At 52.4% G+C, this 18,848-nt stretch overlaps 1 protein-coding gene and 1 non-coding gene across 6 annotated transcripts in view; both read right to left on the bottom strand.

Moving 5' to 3' along the window:
- Positions 1–18,848, bottom strand: part of NAP1L4 (nucleosome assembly protein 1 like 4) — a 44,478-nt gene that overhangs the window by 4,824 nt on the left and 20,806 nt on the right. For all 5 annotated transcript variants that reach the window (XM_045770648.2, XM_045770647.2, XM_045770649.2 and 2 more), the window contains 11 exons: positions 18,316–18,415; positions 16,225–16,366; positions 15,910–15,996; positions 14,184–14,315; positions 13,365–13,436; positions 9,205–9,344; positions 7,798–7,943; positions 5,034–5,056; positions 4,640–4,759; positions 1,963–1,992; positions 1,468–1,524 (listed from right to left, as the gene is read on the bottom strand). In XM_045770648.2, coding sequence (XP_045626604.2) covers positions 1,468–1,524; positions 1,963–1,992; positions 4,640–4,759; positions 5,034–5,056; positions 7,798–7,943; positions 9,205–9,344; positions 13,365–13,436; positions 14,184–14,315; positions 15,910–15,996; positions 16,225–16,366; positions 18,316–18,415 — 1,049 coding nt within the window. The remainder of the gene's footprint in view (positions 1–1,467; positions 1,525–1,962; positions 1,993–4,639; positions 4,760–5,033; positions 5,057–7,797; positions 7,944–9,204; positions 9,345–13,364; positions 13,437–14,183; positions 14,316–15,909; positions 15,997–16,224; positions 16,367–18,315; positions 18,416–18,848) is intronic.
- LOC123775551 (small nucleolar RNA SNORA54) lies at positions 12,704–12,826 on the bottom strand. Its single transcript, XR_006775097.1, has one exon. It is a non-coding gene; the product is annotated as a small nucleolar RNA SNORA54 (small nucleolar RNA).

Raw genomic sequence — 18,848 nt, 5'->3', positions numbered from 1 at the left:
CACCATATCTGTACATTCCATACTGAAACATCCCTTCTCCCTCGTTTACCTCCTCGTGTGGAGAATCTGACATGACTAATCCCTCCGAAGGACAAGACTCGGGCCCTTCCGGCTGCGCAGGGCTGGCGGTCCTGGCACCTCCCACCAGTGACCCATTTATCATCCCTCACCTTCCCCCAACCAACAGCACACACGAAGACCCAGGGAGCGCCAGCCCTCACAACCCTCTAGGTGCCGGACGACTTGTGAGAGAATGAGCTTCCAGAAAACAGACGTGGCAGGAGACAGGAAAGGACAAACAACAGAAGGAAGCGACAAGTGACGGAGTTAACGGAGCTCCCACTGTAAACCATCCTGTCTCTGCTCTAGAATCCGCCAGCACCCCCCACCAGCCCAGTGTGAGCCACCCGAGCCAGGGCCCCTGTGTCACAGAGCCGAGCACAGGGGCCCCTGCACTACGGCCCCCCGTGCTAGACAGGCCGACTGTGCAGAGGTGAGCATTGCTGTGAGCTTAGTCCCAGAGTAGTATTTATATTGTACATTTAAAAAAGTTTGAACCCACCTCCCATCCTTTCCTAGAAGGAGCTGAACTGTAAAGCATGCGTTTACAGAAACATTTGGTGTTAAAAAGAAAAACAAGAACACTTACAGAGCTCGGTTATTACACCAATATTTAGTGCACATTCCACTTCGGGCAAAAACGGAGGACGGACACACACACACAGTCTAGTTAAACTGAGATCCAGGTTATGAACGGCAGGTAAGGCTAGTGCTCTGGCAGCCCAAGACGACGCAGAGAGCTATCGACTTCACGCTCGCGACCCGGAGGATGTCCTACTACGGCCTTAGGGCTGCATTAAAGCGGTCCTGGATCGAAGGGTTGAGCCAAGGGGCAAAGTGCCCTCACTTACACTGATCTGACCATCAGTAAACAACCAGACTCCCAAGTAAAATTAATGGGAGTTGCCCAATGTCTGTGTTTTTGTTTCTGTTTTTGGTTTTTTGGGGTTTTTTTTTTTAAAGCAAAGCTTCCCAATTTATTTTCAATAATTGGAAATATTTAGACATAGCTTCTGAATAGACTCAGCCCAAAGGCAATTGTAAAACTATGTCTACAATTTTATTACTCTATTCGCTAAAAAAATAACCCCCGAAATTTCCTTCTTTGTACCTTTTCCAAAAATAAACACAAGAAACAGCTTATTCACGTCGTCGCTCAGCCATTCCACCGAGTGGACTACAGGTCTGGAGCACAGTGCTGCTCTCCGGAACGAGCTGACGGCAAGAGCGCGCTGCCAGCGAGCTGGGAAAGCCTTCACTGGACACCCACACTGAGCACTAAATCCTACAGAAGGGGTCGCTCAAGCCTGTTCCTGGTCTGTTGTTCGTGTTCTGACTAGAGCACGGAGACGCGACCCGACGTCGCAGCAGCACGCCAGTCACGGGTGGGGCGGCCCCCCAACTGACCTTGGGGTTAATATCGGCATCATCCTCATCTTCTCCCTCCTCGTCACCTTCCAGCTCCTGTGTAAAAGGGGGAGAGCGAGCTGCACACACGGGATTTAAACTCCTGTGGATCTACACGCTCCACACGGAAGCCACCCTTCCATCAGCAGAAATCAATGATCACTGTCCCTAAGTGATTACGTCACCTCTTCTGGGCACCTGTGGTTCTCAGCGATAACACACACACCACTGAAAACGCAGTTTGTCTGCTCGACCACCGTTTCCTAAGCAGCGTTTTCCTAAGCCCATCGAGGGATCAACAACTGGACACAGGGACAGCACCTGCTGTGCACACGTCCCCCCCCCCCCCCCCCCCCGGTTTCGACAGGGTGGAGGCTCGGAGGCAGCTCCACACACATCAGGTACGACTGGTAGTTCTGTAACCTCCGTCCGCTCCAGCAGAGCAAGGCTAGCACGGCCTCAGGGAAAGGACTCTCCACGGTGGCCACGTCTTACCTCCTCTTCTCCTTCCTCACCCTCTTCAAACTGAAAAAGGAAAAAGGAAACAAGATTTAGGTCTCTAAAGCCAGAGGGCAGCCTGACCCAGGCACAGTCCCCGTCAAGCGCCCCCCACTGGTCAGGCCTGGGGGACATGGACGTGCAGCCTGGCCTCTGGGCAGAGGGCAGCGCCCGCTCCACACCCAGCTCTCGGGGGGGGGCACGGTCTGCCACTGGGCACCTCAGCTCCAACACTGTGGGCCGGGCTGGGGCCCGTGCTGCGGGGCCGCCTGTTCACAAGCCCTGCTGTGTTCATAGGGTGCTGGGTATCTGAAAACCACTCCAAACAAGGCCTAAGGATGGAGAAGGGTGCAGAAAGGAGATGGTCAGAACGAGAACGCACTCGGATCACCTGGGAAACTGGCTCATCTAAGCAAACCAGGAGTATGATGTTACTGTGCAGATACGGGAATTTCAATGGTTATTTTTAACTCACACAAAGGTAAATGTTTACATACTGAAAACGTGACAAAACCTTGGTGTTTAAGTGCATAGAAGAGAAGCCCATCGGTTGGTCTTGAACAAATTTCCTAGGTCCAAAGACATCACAGGTCAGACTCTCACTCAAGCTCCACACATCAGAGTCAGATCAAGATCAAAGATGAAACAAAACAAACCTCCTCACTACCCTGCATGGCACGAGAGACCCCAAGATTTAGTAGGCTTCTTCTTAGGAACATTTCTTTTGTTGGAGCCTGCACGTGTATTCCCTAGTGACAGCTCACACAAAACCTGTAGGGGCCTGGGGGCTGGTGGGGCCCAGCTCAGACGGCAGGCCTAGCGTGCACGCCCTCCCGCACCAGCTGGGCCGTCAGGGGTCCAAGCCCGCCCCGGTGCCCTTACCGGCCTCCGACAGGGAAAGACCTTGGTTTGAGGTCCTGTAGCCAATCACATCTTAGCTGAGATTGGAACTAGCCTCTAACAAGCTCAAGTGTGGATTTTCTGAGGTTCTAAGGAGCTCATTTCACTCTGGACCTGAAGGGGCCTGCAGGGTCCTGTTGCAGACACATCTCACACTGATGTAGAACCAGGGCTCCAAAGTGGGGGTACAGAGCTTGTGGGACGAGCAAGGTGAGCTGGAAGAACATGGAAGACAAAACCAGCACTCCTGCCTCCAATCTCTCCTGCAACGATGTCCAGTGCTTGTGCAAGGTTTCCAACGGAAGTTGGAAGTTGACCTTTATCCCACCGCGCACTCAGTAATGGTGCCGACAGGTGTTCTACGAGCCTGACGAGCCACCAGAGTCCCCACCATCAACCCCACCTTCCGATGAGGACACCGCAGCGCAGAAGCTCTTCGGCTGAGTGGTGAAGCCAGGACGCTGGTCTCAGAAGGCCTGAGTGGGGTGCCCCCTCCTAACCCCTCCACTACACTGCTCAGCAGCAGCACCTGCACGAGAGGCGTTGGGAGCGGAGACGTATACGCAGAGGACAAGCAGAGCCACCGCACGGCTCACCAGCACCATGCACTCTGCCTGTATTTTAAGTAAATACATACAGATAAGCTGCACATTCAAGTTTTAAAACTGATGGACGTATGATCAAAAAAGCACGGAGGCCACTGGTCTAGAGACGCGCCTTCCACATGTCGTCCGCACACTTTTTGGGCTACGTGAACACGCAGGTCCTCAGCTGCCGACACACGCGTCCTGCATCTCCATTCTCACATGGGGCCGGTGCCACCACCGTGGACAGAGCAGGCAGGCCGAAGACCGCTCTGTGCTCTGTCATCACAGGGAGTCCGACGGGACCGTGCCGGTCTACAGTTTGTGGTGTCAGCTCAAGCCTCGGCGGTCACCTGAGCGCTTGGACGAGCCAACACTACACTGACTCGGGTGCCCACACGTTCTGCCCACAACCACCTCCCGGCCCAGGGATGGACAAACAGCCTTTCCGAGCCAACGACTCTCGGACTACACAGCTCACACACTGGACGGGCCATGCCCCAGGTTGGGACCGTCAGCACAGAAAGTGTGAGAAGCAGGCTTCACTGCCTCTGGCCGCTAAGCAACGCAAACCTGCCTGGCTCCTGCTGCCCGTCTGAAGCCTCGACAGACCACTTAGAAAGGAACGCTAGAACCATCCAGGAAACCTAAGAGCTCTGAAAGCAAGGGAATAAATACCTGAAACACACTGCTAGCAGCACACTATACAACAAAGCTTTCCTCCCACAAATCAAGACGACGCAGCGAGTGAGGCTGGGTTATGGCGGAGAGCTACCGCAGGTGAAAGTCAAAGGACAGCTAGCTAGGCTGCGCTTGGCGGGGGGCGGGGAAGGGGCCTGCTCAGCCTGGCCACCCTTCTGTGCACCACGGGTTTCAAGTCTTTGGGGCCAGTACACCACAGGCCAGCAGAAGTCAGCTCCATGGACAACCTTTTGCTGTGACCACACCTCTGAAAATGAGATTCTTCCTCACGTTTCCAAGTCACCCAAAGCTTACAGACCTTCAGTAGGCCAGGGTGAGCACCTGCGGCCTTTTGAGGATGCTGTCCCTGGACGGGGCTGGCACTCTCCTCCAACAGTCCCCAGAGCCCTCCTAGGCCCCCACCCCCCCGACACCAGAGGTCCCCCAGGCTGCCACCCAGGGCACCCCATACTGCTGGAGGCAGGCCCCAGAGGCTCCCGCCCACATACGTTGTCATCATCCTCTATGGCCTCCCCCGTGAAGTACAGCACGGCCCTTGGGACTATCCGCTCACGAAAGAAGTGTCCAATTTCAAAGTCAGAGGCTAATGTGAATTCTGAGTCTTCATCCTAAAAAGGGAAAACCTCAGCGTTAACTAGTATATACAGGCGAGCACCATGCCCCCCACCCCCACCGCACCCCTCACTCTGGGGGGATCTAGCACTGCTGGGGATGGTGGGGCGCACCAGACCCATGCGCTCTGGCTCCGCCCCACAGTGTTGTGAACGGAGTGCACCCCCAGTCTCAGGGAGGACGAAGGAGGGACTGAAAAGAAGGTAGGCCACTACTCTGGAGATAAAGAATATGACGGCACAAGAGATCTGATGACGACACAAAGCTTACCAGTGATTCTCCATCTCCAGATGCTAGGGCAAAAAAGACAAAACATGCGCGTTACAATGACAACCAAAACCTTTGCAAGTACACGCGGGCAGCTCCGCGGACAGGAAAAGTAAAACAGGGGCACCTGCACCTCCCACGGTGCCCTGACCCCCGCCTGACCTGCCTGGGAACGCCAACTGGGGAAAAGCACTTCCTACTGTAGTGCTAATAGGCAGACAGGCCTATCAAGGGGCCCCAGATGTAGCCACTCAGTGCATTTACGCTTAAGGAGAGTGGACCGGTGCCTGCAACCCTGCACACTTCTGTAGGGAGGAGGAAAACCCTCGAGCCTTGGCTCCAAAGCCCTGCACCTCGGGGGGCAGCACCACGTGTGTCCGTGCGGCAAGGAGCGAGGAGAGCACAGCGCTGAAGCGTTCCTCCCACGAAATGGGAAGACCTCCTGTGGGCAGGAGTGCTGCTGGTCGCTGCCCACCACAGAGCGTGGCATGGCTTGCTGAGGCGCACTTCCACACACACACGTGCATGCGAGAGACACACACACCCGCGCGCGTGCGCACGCACACGGCTGGCCAGACTCTGCGGCTGCTTCGGAGCCCGACCCAGAATCAAGGGTGACAAGAAAGACAGGGACTTAAAACCACTCAACAAAGCCCAGTGATGCTCAAATGACCATGTGATTCAAACCCCAGACTTCAGAAATGCTTGTTCAAGGCCTGGTCTTGCCAGGAGCTGGAGGCTTATGGCACTGGCCTCATCCTGCCTCTCACGGCCTCTCCCAGCCCGGCCGTTCCCCACGGGCTGGCACCGGCATGTCCACATCACCCTGTGCCACGTTCCCTGAGTCTTGGCACATGAGCACCCCCCATGGGCTACGATTTGGGTCTGGGGACTCTGGACAAGGACTTGGCAAATGTGACTTTGGGACATGTTTTGTAGATTTAAGAACAAGGAGGGCACTGGACTGGCCAGCTTAGGTTTCCTTCATTTCAGAACACGTGACCTCAATTCCGACACTTTCTCCTTGCCTGCTCCCCATCACCACCCCACAGCCACTTTCTATTTGTTTATAGAGCTCATCACTGGATGTTATACAGGATTACTCTAAAAATAGCTATATTTATGTGTCATTTATCTACCAGAGAACTGAAGAGTACAATTCAATGACTCCTAGGACATTTTTAGAGTTGTACAACCACCATGGGAGAGTTTTATTTATTTTTATTTTTTAAAAGATTTTATTTATTTATTTAATTTTATTTATTTTTAAAGATTTTATTTATTTATTTTGACAGAGACAGACAGCCAGCGAGAGAGGGAACACAAGCAGGGGGAGTGGGAGAGGAAGAAGCAGGCTCCCAGTGGAGAAGCCTGATGTGGGGCTTGATCCCAGGACTCTGGGATCACGCCCTGGGCCAAAGGCAGACACTTAACGACTGCGCCACCCAGGCGCCCCTAAAGATTTTATTTATTCGACAGAGATAGAAACAGCCAGCGAGAGAGGGAACATAAGCAGGGGAAGTGGGAGAGGAAGAAGCAGGCTCATAGCAGAGGAGCCTGATGTGGGGCTCGATCCCATAACGCCGGGATCATGCCCTGAGCCGAAGGCAGATGCTTAACCGCTGTGCCACCCAGGTGCCCCCATAGGAGAGTTTTAAAACCCCCAAAAGTCACCCCTCCAAATTCTGAGTCCTCTTAATTTCATTTTGATTATATGAAATTACTTAAAAATCCCATCTTCAGAAACCTTCCAACAAAACCACTGAGTTTAGCATCCAGAGCCCCTCTGCTTCACAGCGAGTGCACGCAGGTGAGCACCACAGGGGGTTCTCCGTCTAGAACAAGGAAACGGAGCCACACTTATGGCTCCCCTAGGCTCAAAGACAAATCCCAGAAAGATACGGGGCCGAAGGGTGAAGGGCAGAGCTTGAGAAGGGCCCTTGGCTCAGGGACAAAGGCCCGGTCCAAGGCTCACACTTGAGAGTGGAGCCACCCTGTGGCCGAGGGTGAAGAATAGCTCACATGCCCACCAACTACCTGTGGCAGGGACGAGCATTTCTAGATTTCAATCTGTTTGTGTTCACGGAAAATAAAGAGAAAATGTTTTACCCTCACTATTCGAACACTGCCAACCAGCCTGGCCTTCGCATTCTCTCGAAAATTTTGTTAAGACTTGCCAGTATTTACTCTTGAAACCTGTTGCTCACTTCACGAGGTTAAACTCTTTGTCTTTATTTTATGACTAAGTGTGGGGGGAAATCGAAGTTTCCAAGCTAAGTCTTTCAAAACTGGACATCCAACTGCTTGTGTTGTCATGAAAAACAAACCCCAAGACCCCTTGAGTTGTGTAAGTCACGGAGAAAACCAAAACATAGCTGAATTTATGAGGAAGAGAGGGCGGGGGATATTCCCCGAGCTGCGCGGGTGAAACCGGAGGGCGCCCCGCGACAGAGGGGCCTGCGGCAGACGGGTGCCAGGGGGCCAGAGGGCCACAGCAGTGAGGCCGGAGGCGCCGGCTGGGGCGCTCCTGGGATCACTCGGCTTTCTCAGCATGGTGCTAAGAGTGCCTGCCAGACCTTCTCCTCCTGCTACAAGGAGGACCCCTTCCCCTACCGCCCCTCACCCCGCGAGCACCAGCACCGCGGCTCCTGGCACGGCAACCGTGTCCTTACTGGCCACACTCGCCTGAGGACCCAGACCAGACTCCGAGGGTAACGAAGCCACTTCACGCAGTACTTCATCAACGCCCACAACACAACCCACTCACCTTTCAGCGGGCTGAAGAAGTTGAAAAAGGAGTCGTTGGGAACTTGTTTGGTAATTGTTCTCACCGTGCCTCGGCCCTTATGTTTCTGCTTCTTCTTGATTGTTTTGACCGTAACGTTCTTCCCTTTCTTCCAGTCAATAGCACATCTACAGGGACAGAGAGCCATCATGCACACAGACATATGCCCCGAGAAACACTGACCACGAACGTCCACGGTAAACAAGGCACAGCCAGAGACTGAACGTGAACAACGTAGGCAAACTAGCCTGCCAGCTGGCACTGCACATCTGTGACGTCCATGGCACAGCTGGTGACAGGGAACTGGCCAGGTGGCCTGGGCTGCCACCACCCTGGCTGGGAGAAGCATCTGAAACAGAGGGCTTCTCCCCTGAGACCCTCCCGAAGTGTGTTTCCTGTGACCAAGCCCGGTCAAGGCTCCGCTAAGGTGCCCAGAGGGTGCTCAAGAGCTTGTCACCTGCTGCGTCTGCCCTGACCCCAGAGCACACCTGCCATCACCTACTCACGCGCCCGAACTCTCCAGCAGCTAAGCGAGCAGGACAAGCTGGAGACGCGGCAGGCGATGGCTGCACAAAGCACAGATCAGGGTGGAGCGCGCTGGGTCCAGGCTGCAGAGTGGGCCTGGCCGGGGGGAAGAGCCCCGCACGCTGACTCATCCTGCAATCACTGCGGACCCACAGGGAACCCCTGGCAGCACGAGAAGCGTCTGCTTGGGAACACGCCCGGCAAGCGTGGCCCACTTCTCACAGGACAGCCCGGCCCTGGGAAATGCATGCTCAGAGAGCCACTCTCGCCATTCCAGTCTAGCAGGGCTCTCATAAAGCTCTGAACTGCTTATACGGGGGATTCGGAAGTACTTGGTTCCAGTGAGTAAGGGTAACTGTGCCGATTCAAAAACAATTTCCCAAATCATCTCAAACCAAGAGGAAAGAACTCCAAACCATATTCTCTTCCTGGTGATCTCACTTGAAATCACCCAGGTGCTCCAGTAGGAGTCAAACAATTACACTGCCCCACCAATTTCCGAAGCAAGCAACTGACCAATACTGTCCTGCACGGACTCATCCGTTCACTCAACAAATATGTGCGGAGGGTTGTTTATCAGTTCAGTGAGGACAGTGTCATGTAAAGGGCCTAGAGAACCCAAGCCCTCCGTCCGATGGGGAGACCGGGCCACCTGCCCCCATTTGACACATGTGACCTCATGACACATTTCCCAGTGCAGGCTGTCACAACCCTCTACAGAAAAGACTAACGTAAATCTTGGTCTTCTGGGATTTCAAGAAGATTAAAAACATTTTACTTTATTCCTAATTTCTCTTACTCGTTAAGTTCTAAAATCATCTGTTTTTTGTTTCAGAAAAAGCAGCTGAAATGGCACGTCCTTACCCGTCGCAGTCAACTATTTCAGGGCCTTCGAAGGAAAAGGGATCGGCCTGGTCTGGCTCCGACTTCATCTTGTACGTTTTCGTCAGGACCGAGTTGGTGAAGTAGTCGTTGGGCTCAAAGTGGAACTCTAATACAAAAGACTAAAGACAAAGACTCAGGTAAGTACCACTTAAAAACCTCCAAGCAACCAGCGACAGACTTCACGAACCACACGGTGCGGACTGCAGACAGCGCCTCTCTGAGTGGGACGCCACAGGCAGAAACCGTTACGAACGGCAACAGGTATGGCCACATATCAAACTTCTTTACTACAAAACACAGCAGCCCCAAGTTCAGACACAAATGACGGGTGCGGGATACCTGCTGCGCTCCAGCCCAGCGGAGTCGTGCCCCCGAGGCCCCCGGCCCAGTGGGGGTCCAAGCTCTCCTGGGAAACCCTAGCTTCCTCTGCTGGCCTGGGCTCACCCCGGCGGAGGCGGGGGGTCCGGACTAGACGGGGAAACTAGGCAGCGGGAGTCCGGCCCTCCCCTCCTTCTGTGCTGGGGCTCAGGCAGAGCACTGCCTTCTCTGCCACGCAGACGGGCCAGATTACAGGGGTGGGGGGCACCGACTGGGCCTCCTCAAACCACACCAAGGACAAGTTCGTCCTCTGTTCACAAAGCACTGTGTAACCTGAAGAGACAAGCGTAAGAGGAAAAATGGGTGCAGGGTGTGTCCCAAGTAGCAGACACAAACGAGGTCAAGTGGCAGTAGGGGAGATTGTTGCTTTCTTACCTGTGTATGAACAATATGTAGTACTAACACGTGTTTTGGGAAATCGGGTCCATTCACAGACTGTAAATAGCTTTATAACGGACCATCTAACAAGATCAAGAAATTAAAGTAAAATAAAATTCTCTGACCCAGTAATTCTACTCTGAGAAATTTATCGTGGGGAAGCTACCTGGGTGGGGGCACCATCGGTTTGTGCAAAGACGCTCGCCTCAGCCCTGTTTTAAGGAAGAAAAGAGCGCGCTGGCTAAGTGAGTTGTAGAGATACGTTATGAGACTGACTCTGGGCTCACACCACTTCTGCTGTGTGATCTTGGCAAGTCACTCTATGTCTCTGTGCTGCTGTTTCCTCCTCTGTAAAGTGGAAAGATTAATCCTGTCTCTCCCTGAGTTGACTGCAGAAGCACCTACAACAGGGCTTATACGGGTTTACAGGCAACGCTTGCTAAACATTAGCTATTTCAATTTTCATTGTGACAGTACAATCATCAACTGAGAAAAGGTAGGTTAAAAAGACTAAAACCAAACCACTTCCACTAAAGGGGAAATGGAAACTGGACCCTGCAGAGCTCAAGTTCCTGGTCTGGCCCAGCAAGCGCAGCAACAGCATCCCATGTGACCCCTGCTCTCCACTCCTTGCCCAACCCCCAGGGCTACACCCACCCTGAAGCCCGAAGAAATGTTCTGTCAGTGAGAAGGAGGCTATGACCCCAGAAGTGCGGCAGGTGCGAGCACAAGCGTGGACAGGCACCCTGGGGGACAGGGAGGGTTCACAGGCATCCACACGGGGGACCCGCCGCACTCCCTACTCGGGCACGGACACGGATCACACCACTCCTTTATCTCCCGCTTCCTTCCCTATCAGCTCTCCAGACCAAGTGTGCGGTTTCCTTTCTTCATGTTTTCCTATCTCTTCCTTCCCCATAGCCTCTGTTTAGTCTAGTGTTAACACACGACTGGGGATGAATCAGGAAAGGGTCCAAGGGGTGCCGAGTGGTTCAGTCAGTTAATTAAGTGTCTGCCTGCGGCTCGGGTCATGGGATTGAGCCCTGCATCGGGCTCCCTGCTCAGCCGGGAGCCTGCTTCTCTCTCTGCCCCTCCCCCCTACTCGTGCACTCTCTCTCTCGCTCTCTGTCTGAAATAAGTAACATCTTTAAGAAGGAAAGGAAGGAAAGGAAAGGAAAGGAAAGGAAAGGAAAGGAAAGGAAAGGAAAGGAAAGGAAAGGAAAGGAAGAAAGAAAGGGTTCAAGTCCGACAGAAAAGAGCCCAAAATGAGGTCACCCCCATCACACACAATCCCCTACAGCCGGGTCAGCCATAGCAGGTGCCCAACAGGGCCCGTACTTAAGTGTAAAATGAGACCCCGCTCCTGCCTACCGCCCATGCCCACACTCGCACGGGGAAGCCCAGGCGGCGGTCCCTGCCCCACACCGCCCACAGGGCCACAGCCGGTGGCTCCAGTCCGGGCGGACAGCACACGGGAACTCCGCTCTGTTGCTGAAGCTCCGCACTACGCTTGAAATTATTTCAAAACAGACAAAACCACGATGACTACAAAAAAGAAAGTGTAAAAAATAAGTAATGAACAATCTTTGGGCCTTATAAATGTTCACCTCCTTTAACCCACTAAAATTACACTAAAAGGAATCTAAGCTGAGGCAATCACCCAAGATTTACACAGAAGATTTGGGTTCAATACGCTGACCACAACGCAACAGTCCAGAATGGGGCGGAGGCGGCAGTGGCATGTGCGGGCAATGCTAAATAAACCACTTTACAGCCCACAGAGGCAGTAATGACTATTTCCACCCAGCAGAGCTGGCACAACACTGTCCACACACGTAATCCCACTCTATTGCAGGGTAAGCGTGGACGACCCTGGAGAGGAGAGGTGTGGTCACAGGAGAAGCAAACACACTGGCCCTCCTTCATTCTGAGGCTAGATGGTTGTATTTCTAATTTTGTCTAAAATATTTCATGATTTTTAAAAGACAAAGACTATGGGGAACCTGACTCCACAGGTGAGAGATCTCTACACTGGTCTTTACACCTCCCCGTATTTTCTCAGTATTCCACAGTCAGCGTGCACGACTTTTCTAACGGGGGACGTGATGAGGGGGAGAAGGACAACTGGCTCATGCTCTACCAAGACTAGGGCTCTTGTCTGTCTATAAACCACTGTAAGAGATGGAGGAAAACTGGCTGAGAAAGAAAACAGACGCAGGAAATCATCAAACAAGTGTCTAGTAAGAGCAAAGGAAGAAAAAAAGAATTGATCCAGAGGGAATAAATAAATAAATGGATTCTGGACAAATCACTGGTGAGAAAAAAGTGTTAGGAAAAAACTGACACAGAATCTTAGAACAGTGTGAAGCTCCCTGCCCCCCACCACTGCAAGCAAACATCCTCAGACTGCCCCACGTGGCCCCTAAGGGGCGCGAGGGCCCAGCCTCCACACAGGCCAAGGAAAAGGCCCGGTGGTAACCCAATTAACTGGGTGCAGTAGGAAAGGGTTCCCCTCAGCCTGTGAGCAGGCATCACGCAAGCTTGTGCCCATGGGGGCCCCCACCTGCAGAGGGAGAGCTGAGTGTCACCTCCCAGAGTAAGCACGGCAGGAAAGTGGAAGGGACCGATCCCAGGTGTCCCCTGCCCCCTGCTCCAGCAAGGCACCTGCAGGACCAGGGAGGGGAATCCCACACAGGCTGGCCCTCATTCGCCAGGTCCCAGGCCGTGTCCCCAGGACCTGAAACTGAGAGCCACGTGTCAGTCAGTCAAGAGCCACTGGAGCTGCTGTGGCACCGGAATGGAGCCTGTCAGCCACAGCCAGACTAACAGGCCACGAACAGTGCCTCTGCGAGGACTCAGCTCACGCAGGGTGGCAGGCCCTGCTCCCCGGAGGAAAGAAAGGGCTGGCTTCAGTTAGGGTCCTAAGCGCAGCAAGCTGCTGGAAGCGGTGTCGTGTGACAGAGCAAGGACACGTCGCTCAGGTTCGTCCACCTGCAGTCACGTTTTAGGTAAAACCTAGCAGGCTTCTATTAGCATCTTGGGTTTCTATTAAAGTGCTGCTCGCATTTGAGTGCGTACCTACCATCCTGTTTGACAGACGTCAGATCCTCACAATCCTAGGAGACGCTTAGGAGAAAAACATCGCCCTTTCTGACGCGGAACAAGCCTCATCAGAGAGCGGCGGAGGGCGTGGCGGGCACCGCGGCCAAGGAGTCCAGTGCTGCGTGGACTCCTGCACCTGCCACCGAGCTGCCTACCAGGCTGTGCAGCGCTGCTGGGCAAGGCCTTCTTGGTGAGCATCCCCTGCCCCGGCTCCGAGCCCCCCGCCCTCAGTGCCTGACTTGCTCTGACGCCAACCAGGAGCACAGTCAACCACTACTCACCATAGGCTGCCCGGGGTCTGAAAACTTCACTTTAATATCCTGCAGGTGCTTCAAGATCGGCTCATCATACTCCTGATCAACAAGAGAAAAAAAGAAATTTCTGGTGGGCTTTTTCCAAACACACACGTCCCCTTATGACTCGCCGTTGCATACACTCCTGGACACTGGCTCAGCAGCCCTGCTGGGATTCTGGCCTCGTCAAGTAAGAACTCCCAGGAAGCCATCCGCATCTGTGCACTGACAAGCGGTCCTAGGGGCCAGCAACAAGGTGCCACTTCTTTCTGGCCCAGAGCACTGGAAACCATCAAGGCCAGGCAGGGAGGGCAAGAGCCTGACCGTTTCCACACTACCACCCGCTGCCAATGCACATAGGGATCGACCCGGCCTGCCGGTCCTCACGTTTCTGAAGACAGAACCAGAACAAACACTTCGGTCAGCTACGGACCTTGTTGGCCAATTTCCTGGTCTCCTGCCCTCACACCTTCCTGCCTGCCCATTCCCAGTTACGACAGGGAAGGGTCTCGAGGCGGTTCATGGGCTTTCTGGGGTGAGGCGGCAGACCTCCAGGTAAGAAGGTAAGAAGACAAGTCGTGCCTCAGCTGCAGAGGTGCAGGCCTCCCCAGCAGCACTGTGGGAGAAGGTAGCATGGAGGCTCCCAAGAGTGAGACCCCGCCCCAGGAGATCAAGACCACTCACAGGAGCTGTTGGTCACACAGAGTGCCTTTCCACCCACCACGAAAAACCGCTAAACTCTGAGTTAAGTGGTTCATAAATAGTTATTCAGCCTAAAATCTCTCTGTAAGGTGGAAATTTGCTTACCTGGACTAATTCACTTAGCATATCTACATTTCTAAAGATGGTAAACCAGAACTCTGGAATTCCTTTGGGGTTTGGCTCCTCTGCTGTTGCTGCTTCTTTTTCTGCTATGACTACTTTATTTTTCATGTCTCCCTAAAAAAAAAAAAAAAAAAAAAAAAATACGCCAAACAGAACAGTTACGACAACGCAACACATTTACATTCAATAACTTAATGCAGAATGCAGAATGTAAATTTCAGCATCCTGTACAAACTTCTAACAAAAACTGTGTTCTCTGCATCTGTATCTCCAAGACCACCGTGCACATCACACTTTTAAATGTTTCTAAGGAACAAAGCAATCAAAGCACTCCATTCAGATGTGATTCTGTGACATAATTTTAGAAGATGGTACAATGCCATCAACCTTGGGGAAGGTGCCAAGTGCCAGCTCTATGAGACATCCATCTTGGGACAAGCAGCCACCCAGCACTGGACAGAGACTCCAGTGCCCTCAACAACAGGGAACACCAAGCAGCGTGTACGCCCACCAGTAAGGAGGTGGCTATAGACGTCCGGACAGAAACTCCACGCAGACATCAGGGAGATGACCGGACAGCCTACGCGCAACACGCAAAGGTGCCTTTTCTAACATTGTGGCCCAGGGAGAGGGCAGGCCCAGGGAGGGCGAGCACAACGCTGAACAGCCACCGGCAAGCGCAACGCCCCATCACGTGGGATTCTTCTGTGGAAACGATCATAGGGCTTTTTAGATAAACAGAGGCAGACTTTTCTTGAGCAATGAGGGAGTGATTCACAACTAGATTCATCCACATCCACAGCCTCAGCTAGCCAGCTTCTACAATATGTTTGAAAGATCAAAAACACATGGTTTCTACAAGTAACAGACACTTCCAAAAAATCCCCTAAAAAAGAATCCTGATGGGTAAGAAAGGATAAAAGCCACTTGTCTTCCAAACAAGCATCAGGTGGACACAGTCACCCTGCACCATGTTGGAACCTCCTGCGGCACTGGAACGGGACCTGTCGAGGGCTGTGAGCAGGTGACGAGGAGCTCCCAACCCAAAGTGGCCGGGTGCGCCCTGGCTACTTCATCGCCCCTACTGGTCCTTGAGGAGGGCGGCCCGGACACATGCCGCGTCCTCCTCACAACCCCGACCTTGCAGTGACTGCCTATCCCCTCCCCTTGTGGGACTTTGCTTTTGTCTCGATGGAAGACTTTTCCTGATGTTTTCATTTCTGTTCATCTGATCCCACATCTCACTATCGTACGGCACGGAGCCGTTTAGACGACTGAGCAGGGAGAGCGTGTGTGGGTCACGGTACTACGGACACCGGACCTGCCGGCCGCGCAGTAGAACCGTCATGAGGGAAGCAAAAGGGCAGCTAAGGGTGAAGTGGCACCTACTGTTAGGGGCTCTTTTCTTTGTGACGTTATAAGAGATTTCTTTCTTTTTTTTTTTTTTTTTAAAGATTTTATTTATTCGACAGAGAGAGAGACAGCCAGCGAGAGAGGGAACACAGCAGGGGGAGTGGGAGAGGGAGAAGCAGGCTCATAGCGGAGGAGCCTGACGTGGGGCTCGATCCCGTAACGCCGGGATCCCGCCCTGAGCCGCAGGCAGACGCCCAACCGCTGCGCCCCCAGGCGCCCCCCCGTTACAAGAGACTTCTTACTTCCAACAGCACGGAAACAGCACAAGTTGCACTCGTTCAAAAACAATACTCACAGCCAATTTATCCTCCTCTTCGTTTTCACTGTGCCACTCTGACTCTGCATCTGTCGGCTCAACGTCACCCGTGATGAACTCCCTTCTCTGAGGAAGAATGAGACCGTCTTAGAGTTAGGGTAAGTCAGACACTCAAAAATTCAGTTTGTAAATAATGTCTGAAAAGCCTGTGAAAACCAATGCGTTTATAACTTAAGATTCTAAGTTTCCGGGCTTGAAGGAGAACTGCTCAAGGATCCATCAGTCCGTACACGCGGGGGTTTTACGTGAAGAAAGCTCTGAAACCGCGCAGGCAATGCAGAGGGAGCCACCCACCTTGTCGAAGAGGGGCTGGTACAGGGCGGCGTACTTCCTCTCCAGGTCGTGGACCTCCTCGTAGAACTTGGCCTCGATGTGGGCGCACCTCACCTGCAGCTGCTTCAGCGCGTTGATCCTTCTCTTCACGGCCTTCGGCAGACTGCAACAGGGAAGGAAAAGGAGAACATCCTTAGGCCTGCAAAGTAAGGCAGCGTGCTTCTCAATCTTCTTAAGACAGATTCAGGCTAACATGGAATTCACATCCTTCCTGCAGAAATGAACTCCTAAACATCATTAGAAGGACGCACATCCCAACAAAAGGCGGGGGGCGGGGGAAGCCAACGGATAATCCACAAAAGAAAAAATACAAATAATCAAACATGGAAAGAAGGTTCAATCCCACAAAATATCCGAAAGAATGTTAATTTAAAAGAACTGCTGTCTGTTCCTTACCACACTGGCAATTAAAAAAAACCCTCCTGGGTTCGAGGAGCCCGAGGGCAAAGAAGCCCTCTAATCAACTCATCCACCTTAAAGGCAAAGCAGAACCTGAATGTTCCTCAGGTCCAGTACCTCTACTTCCAAGAACTTACGCAGAGAAATAACCAAATACTCATGTGCTGATATAGCCACTGAGGCATTATTTGTAAAAGTGGAAAACAGGAAATAGTGACAAGTTGAACGGATTAGAACACAGCCTGTACAAAATCATGTTTTCAAAGACTATTCAGCGCCAAGTGAAGGGTTCATGTTGCTGCACTAAGGGAAAAATGAGACACGACACAGACAGGTGGGGTCTGCTCCCTTCCCGGGTCAGGTAACTTCGAGCTTTGCCTTTTGATACTTCTCTATATTCTTTTGTATTTTTAAAGATTTTACTTATTTATTTTAGAGCGAGCGAGTGAGGGAGGAGCAGAGGGAAAGGGACAAGCAGACTCCGTGCTGAGCACAGAGCCTGATGCAGGGCTCAATCCCACAACCCTAGAATCGTGACCTGAGCCGAAATCAAGAGTCGGACGATCAACCCAAACACCCCAGGACTTTTCTATATTCTACAAATTTGTTTGTATGCACTACTTTTATAAATCAGAAGAAACAAAACCCTTTTTAATCCATCAAAATCATATGCTGAACCTGAAGCCCTTGGTTACCACCTGGATCAAGAGCAGGTTTCTGGGCCTCGTCGCAGACCCACACAGCCCTCCTGGGCAGCGTGCACCGGGGTGGAGCCCTCAAGGCAGGGCTAGCAGTAGCCTGGGCATTCTACCCTTCCTCCAACAACGCGTGGAGCCCTAGCTGCTCCTACGCCCAGCACTGCTCAGAGAGTACTGAACAGCCTTAAATCACAGGGGAAAGGTCCTAAACCCCAGGGCAAAGGTCCTTTACCAAGACTCCTAACTACAGTCCCGTCTCTAGGATTATTGCCGGCAGAGAACAAGGAGGAAGCACAGTGAGGACCTAATAAAATGGCAGAAATACAGAAACACCTGCATTTCTTTTCTGCATTAAATACACAGTTACAATTATCTTTCCGTGTCTTCCTAATGGAGTAAAACTAACAAATGATTTTAAGCAAGCTGCACCCTAATATCCTACACCCAGCCGTCCTCCAATAATTTAAATAACTCCACACTGTCCCCGTAGCAGGCACTTACCATGTAGTACGTCCAACACGGAACGAATTCTATTCTGTAAAACCTTGTTCCTAGCCCCAGCATTCCCTCTCCATGAAAGCCACCCCACTCACAGGGGAGTCCAGCAAGAAAACTGGAGACCATTACCACCTTCAGCTCTCCTACCCCCAGGCAGTATCAGTAGCCCCCGTGGGGAGAGCCAGCAGGGAGCCAGCACTCCACCCTGAGCCTGGCCCAACGGCTCTTGCTGCAGGCCTGCCGGCTGGGTCTCCCCAGGGCCACCCCCCCCCCCAGGCCTGCACCTCTACCACCTGCTGAGCCCAGGCGTGTCTCTTTGGAACCCAGCGCCTAGTTCTCAGCACCCAAAGTATGCTCAATGAGAAAGCCACTTATTCCTATTCTAAGGAACCAGGAAATTGGTTTTTTTCCCTTTGCTTCTTAAAGTTGTACTGAGTGCCATGCACAGCATACTTACGTCTCAATGTAGCTTGAAGGAGTGTGGGAGACATTGTCAAGCCGTTCCTGTAAAGCTGCCAAAACCTGAGGATTCTGCATCACCTGATCAGTGAGCTTTTCTATTAAGAGGTAAAAACAAGGCCAAGATAGTTAAAATAATGCCCGACACAGAACAGCCAGGGGTTGAAAAGCATCAGCACATATCTACCCAGCTTTGTTTATTCACTTTAATTTCTAAATGTAGAAAGTGGCTTCTTAAAAACATGTTTTGAAAATACTTAAAATTTATTTTATTTTTCAGATCTCAGGGGGCAGAGGGAGAGAGAGAGAATCTCAAGCAGACTCCCCGCCCAGCACAGAGCCCGACACAAAGCACAATCTCATGATTCTGAGCTGAAATCAAAGAGTTGGATGCTTAACTGACTGAGCCACCCAGGCGCCCAGCAAATGTATTTTAAAGGCATCTGACCCCCCCCCCCCCGTTACCCAGCTGAGTGAGGGGTCAGAAATCCACTGACAGGCACCCAGGGAGTTCTGGTACTCGCTTCAGCT

The sequence above is a fragment of the Ursus americanus genome, chromosome 24 (assembly GCF_024610735.1).
Source record: "Ursus americanus isolate L20-20 chromosome 24, mUrsAme1.1.p, whole genome shotgun sequence".
NCBI lineage: Eukaryota > Metazoa > Chordata > Mammalia > Carnivora > Ursidae > Ursus > Ursus americanus.
Note: the sequence above shows the minus strand (reverse complement) of the source record. Positions and strands in the feature narration are given on the sequence as shown.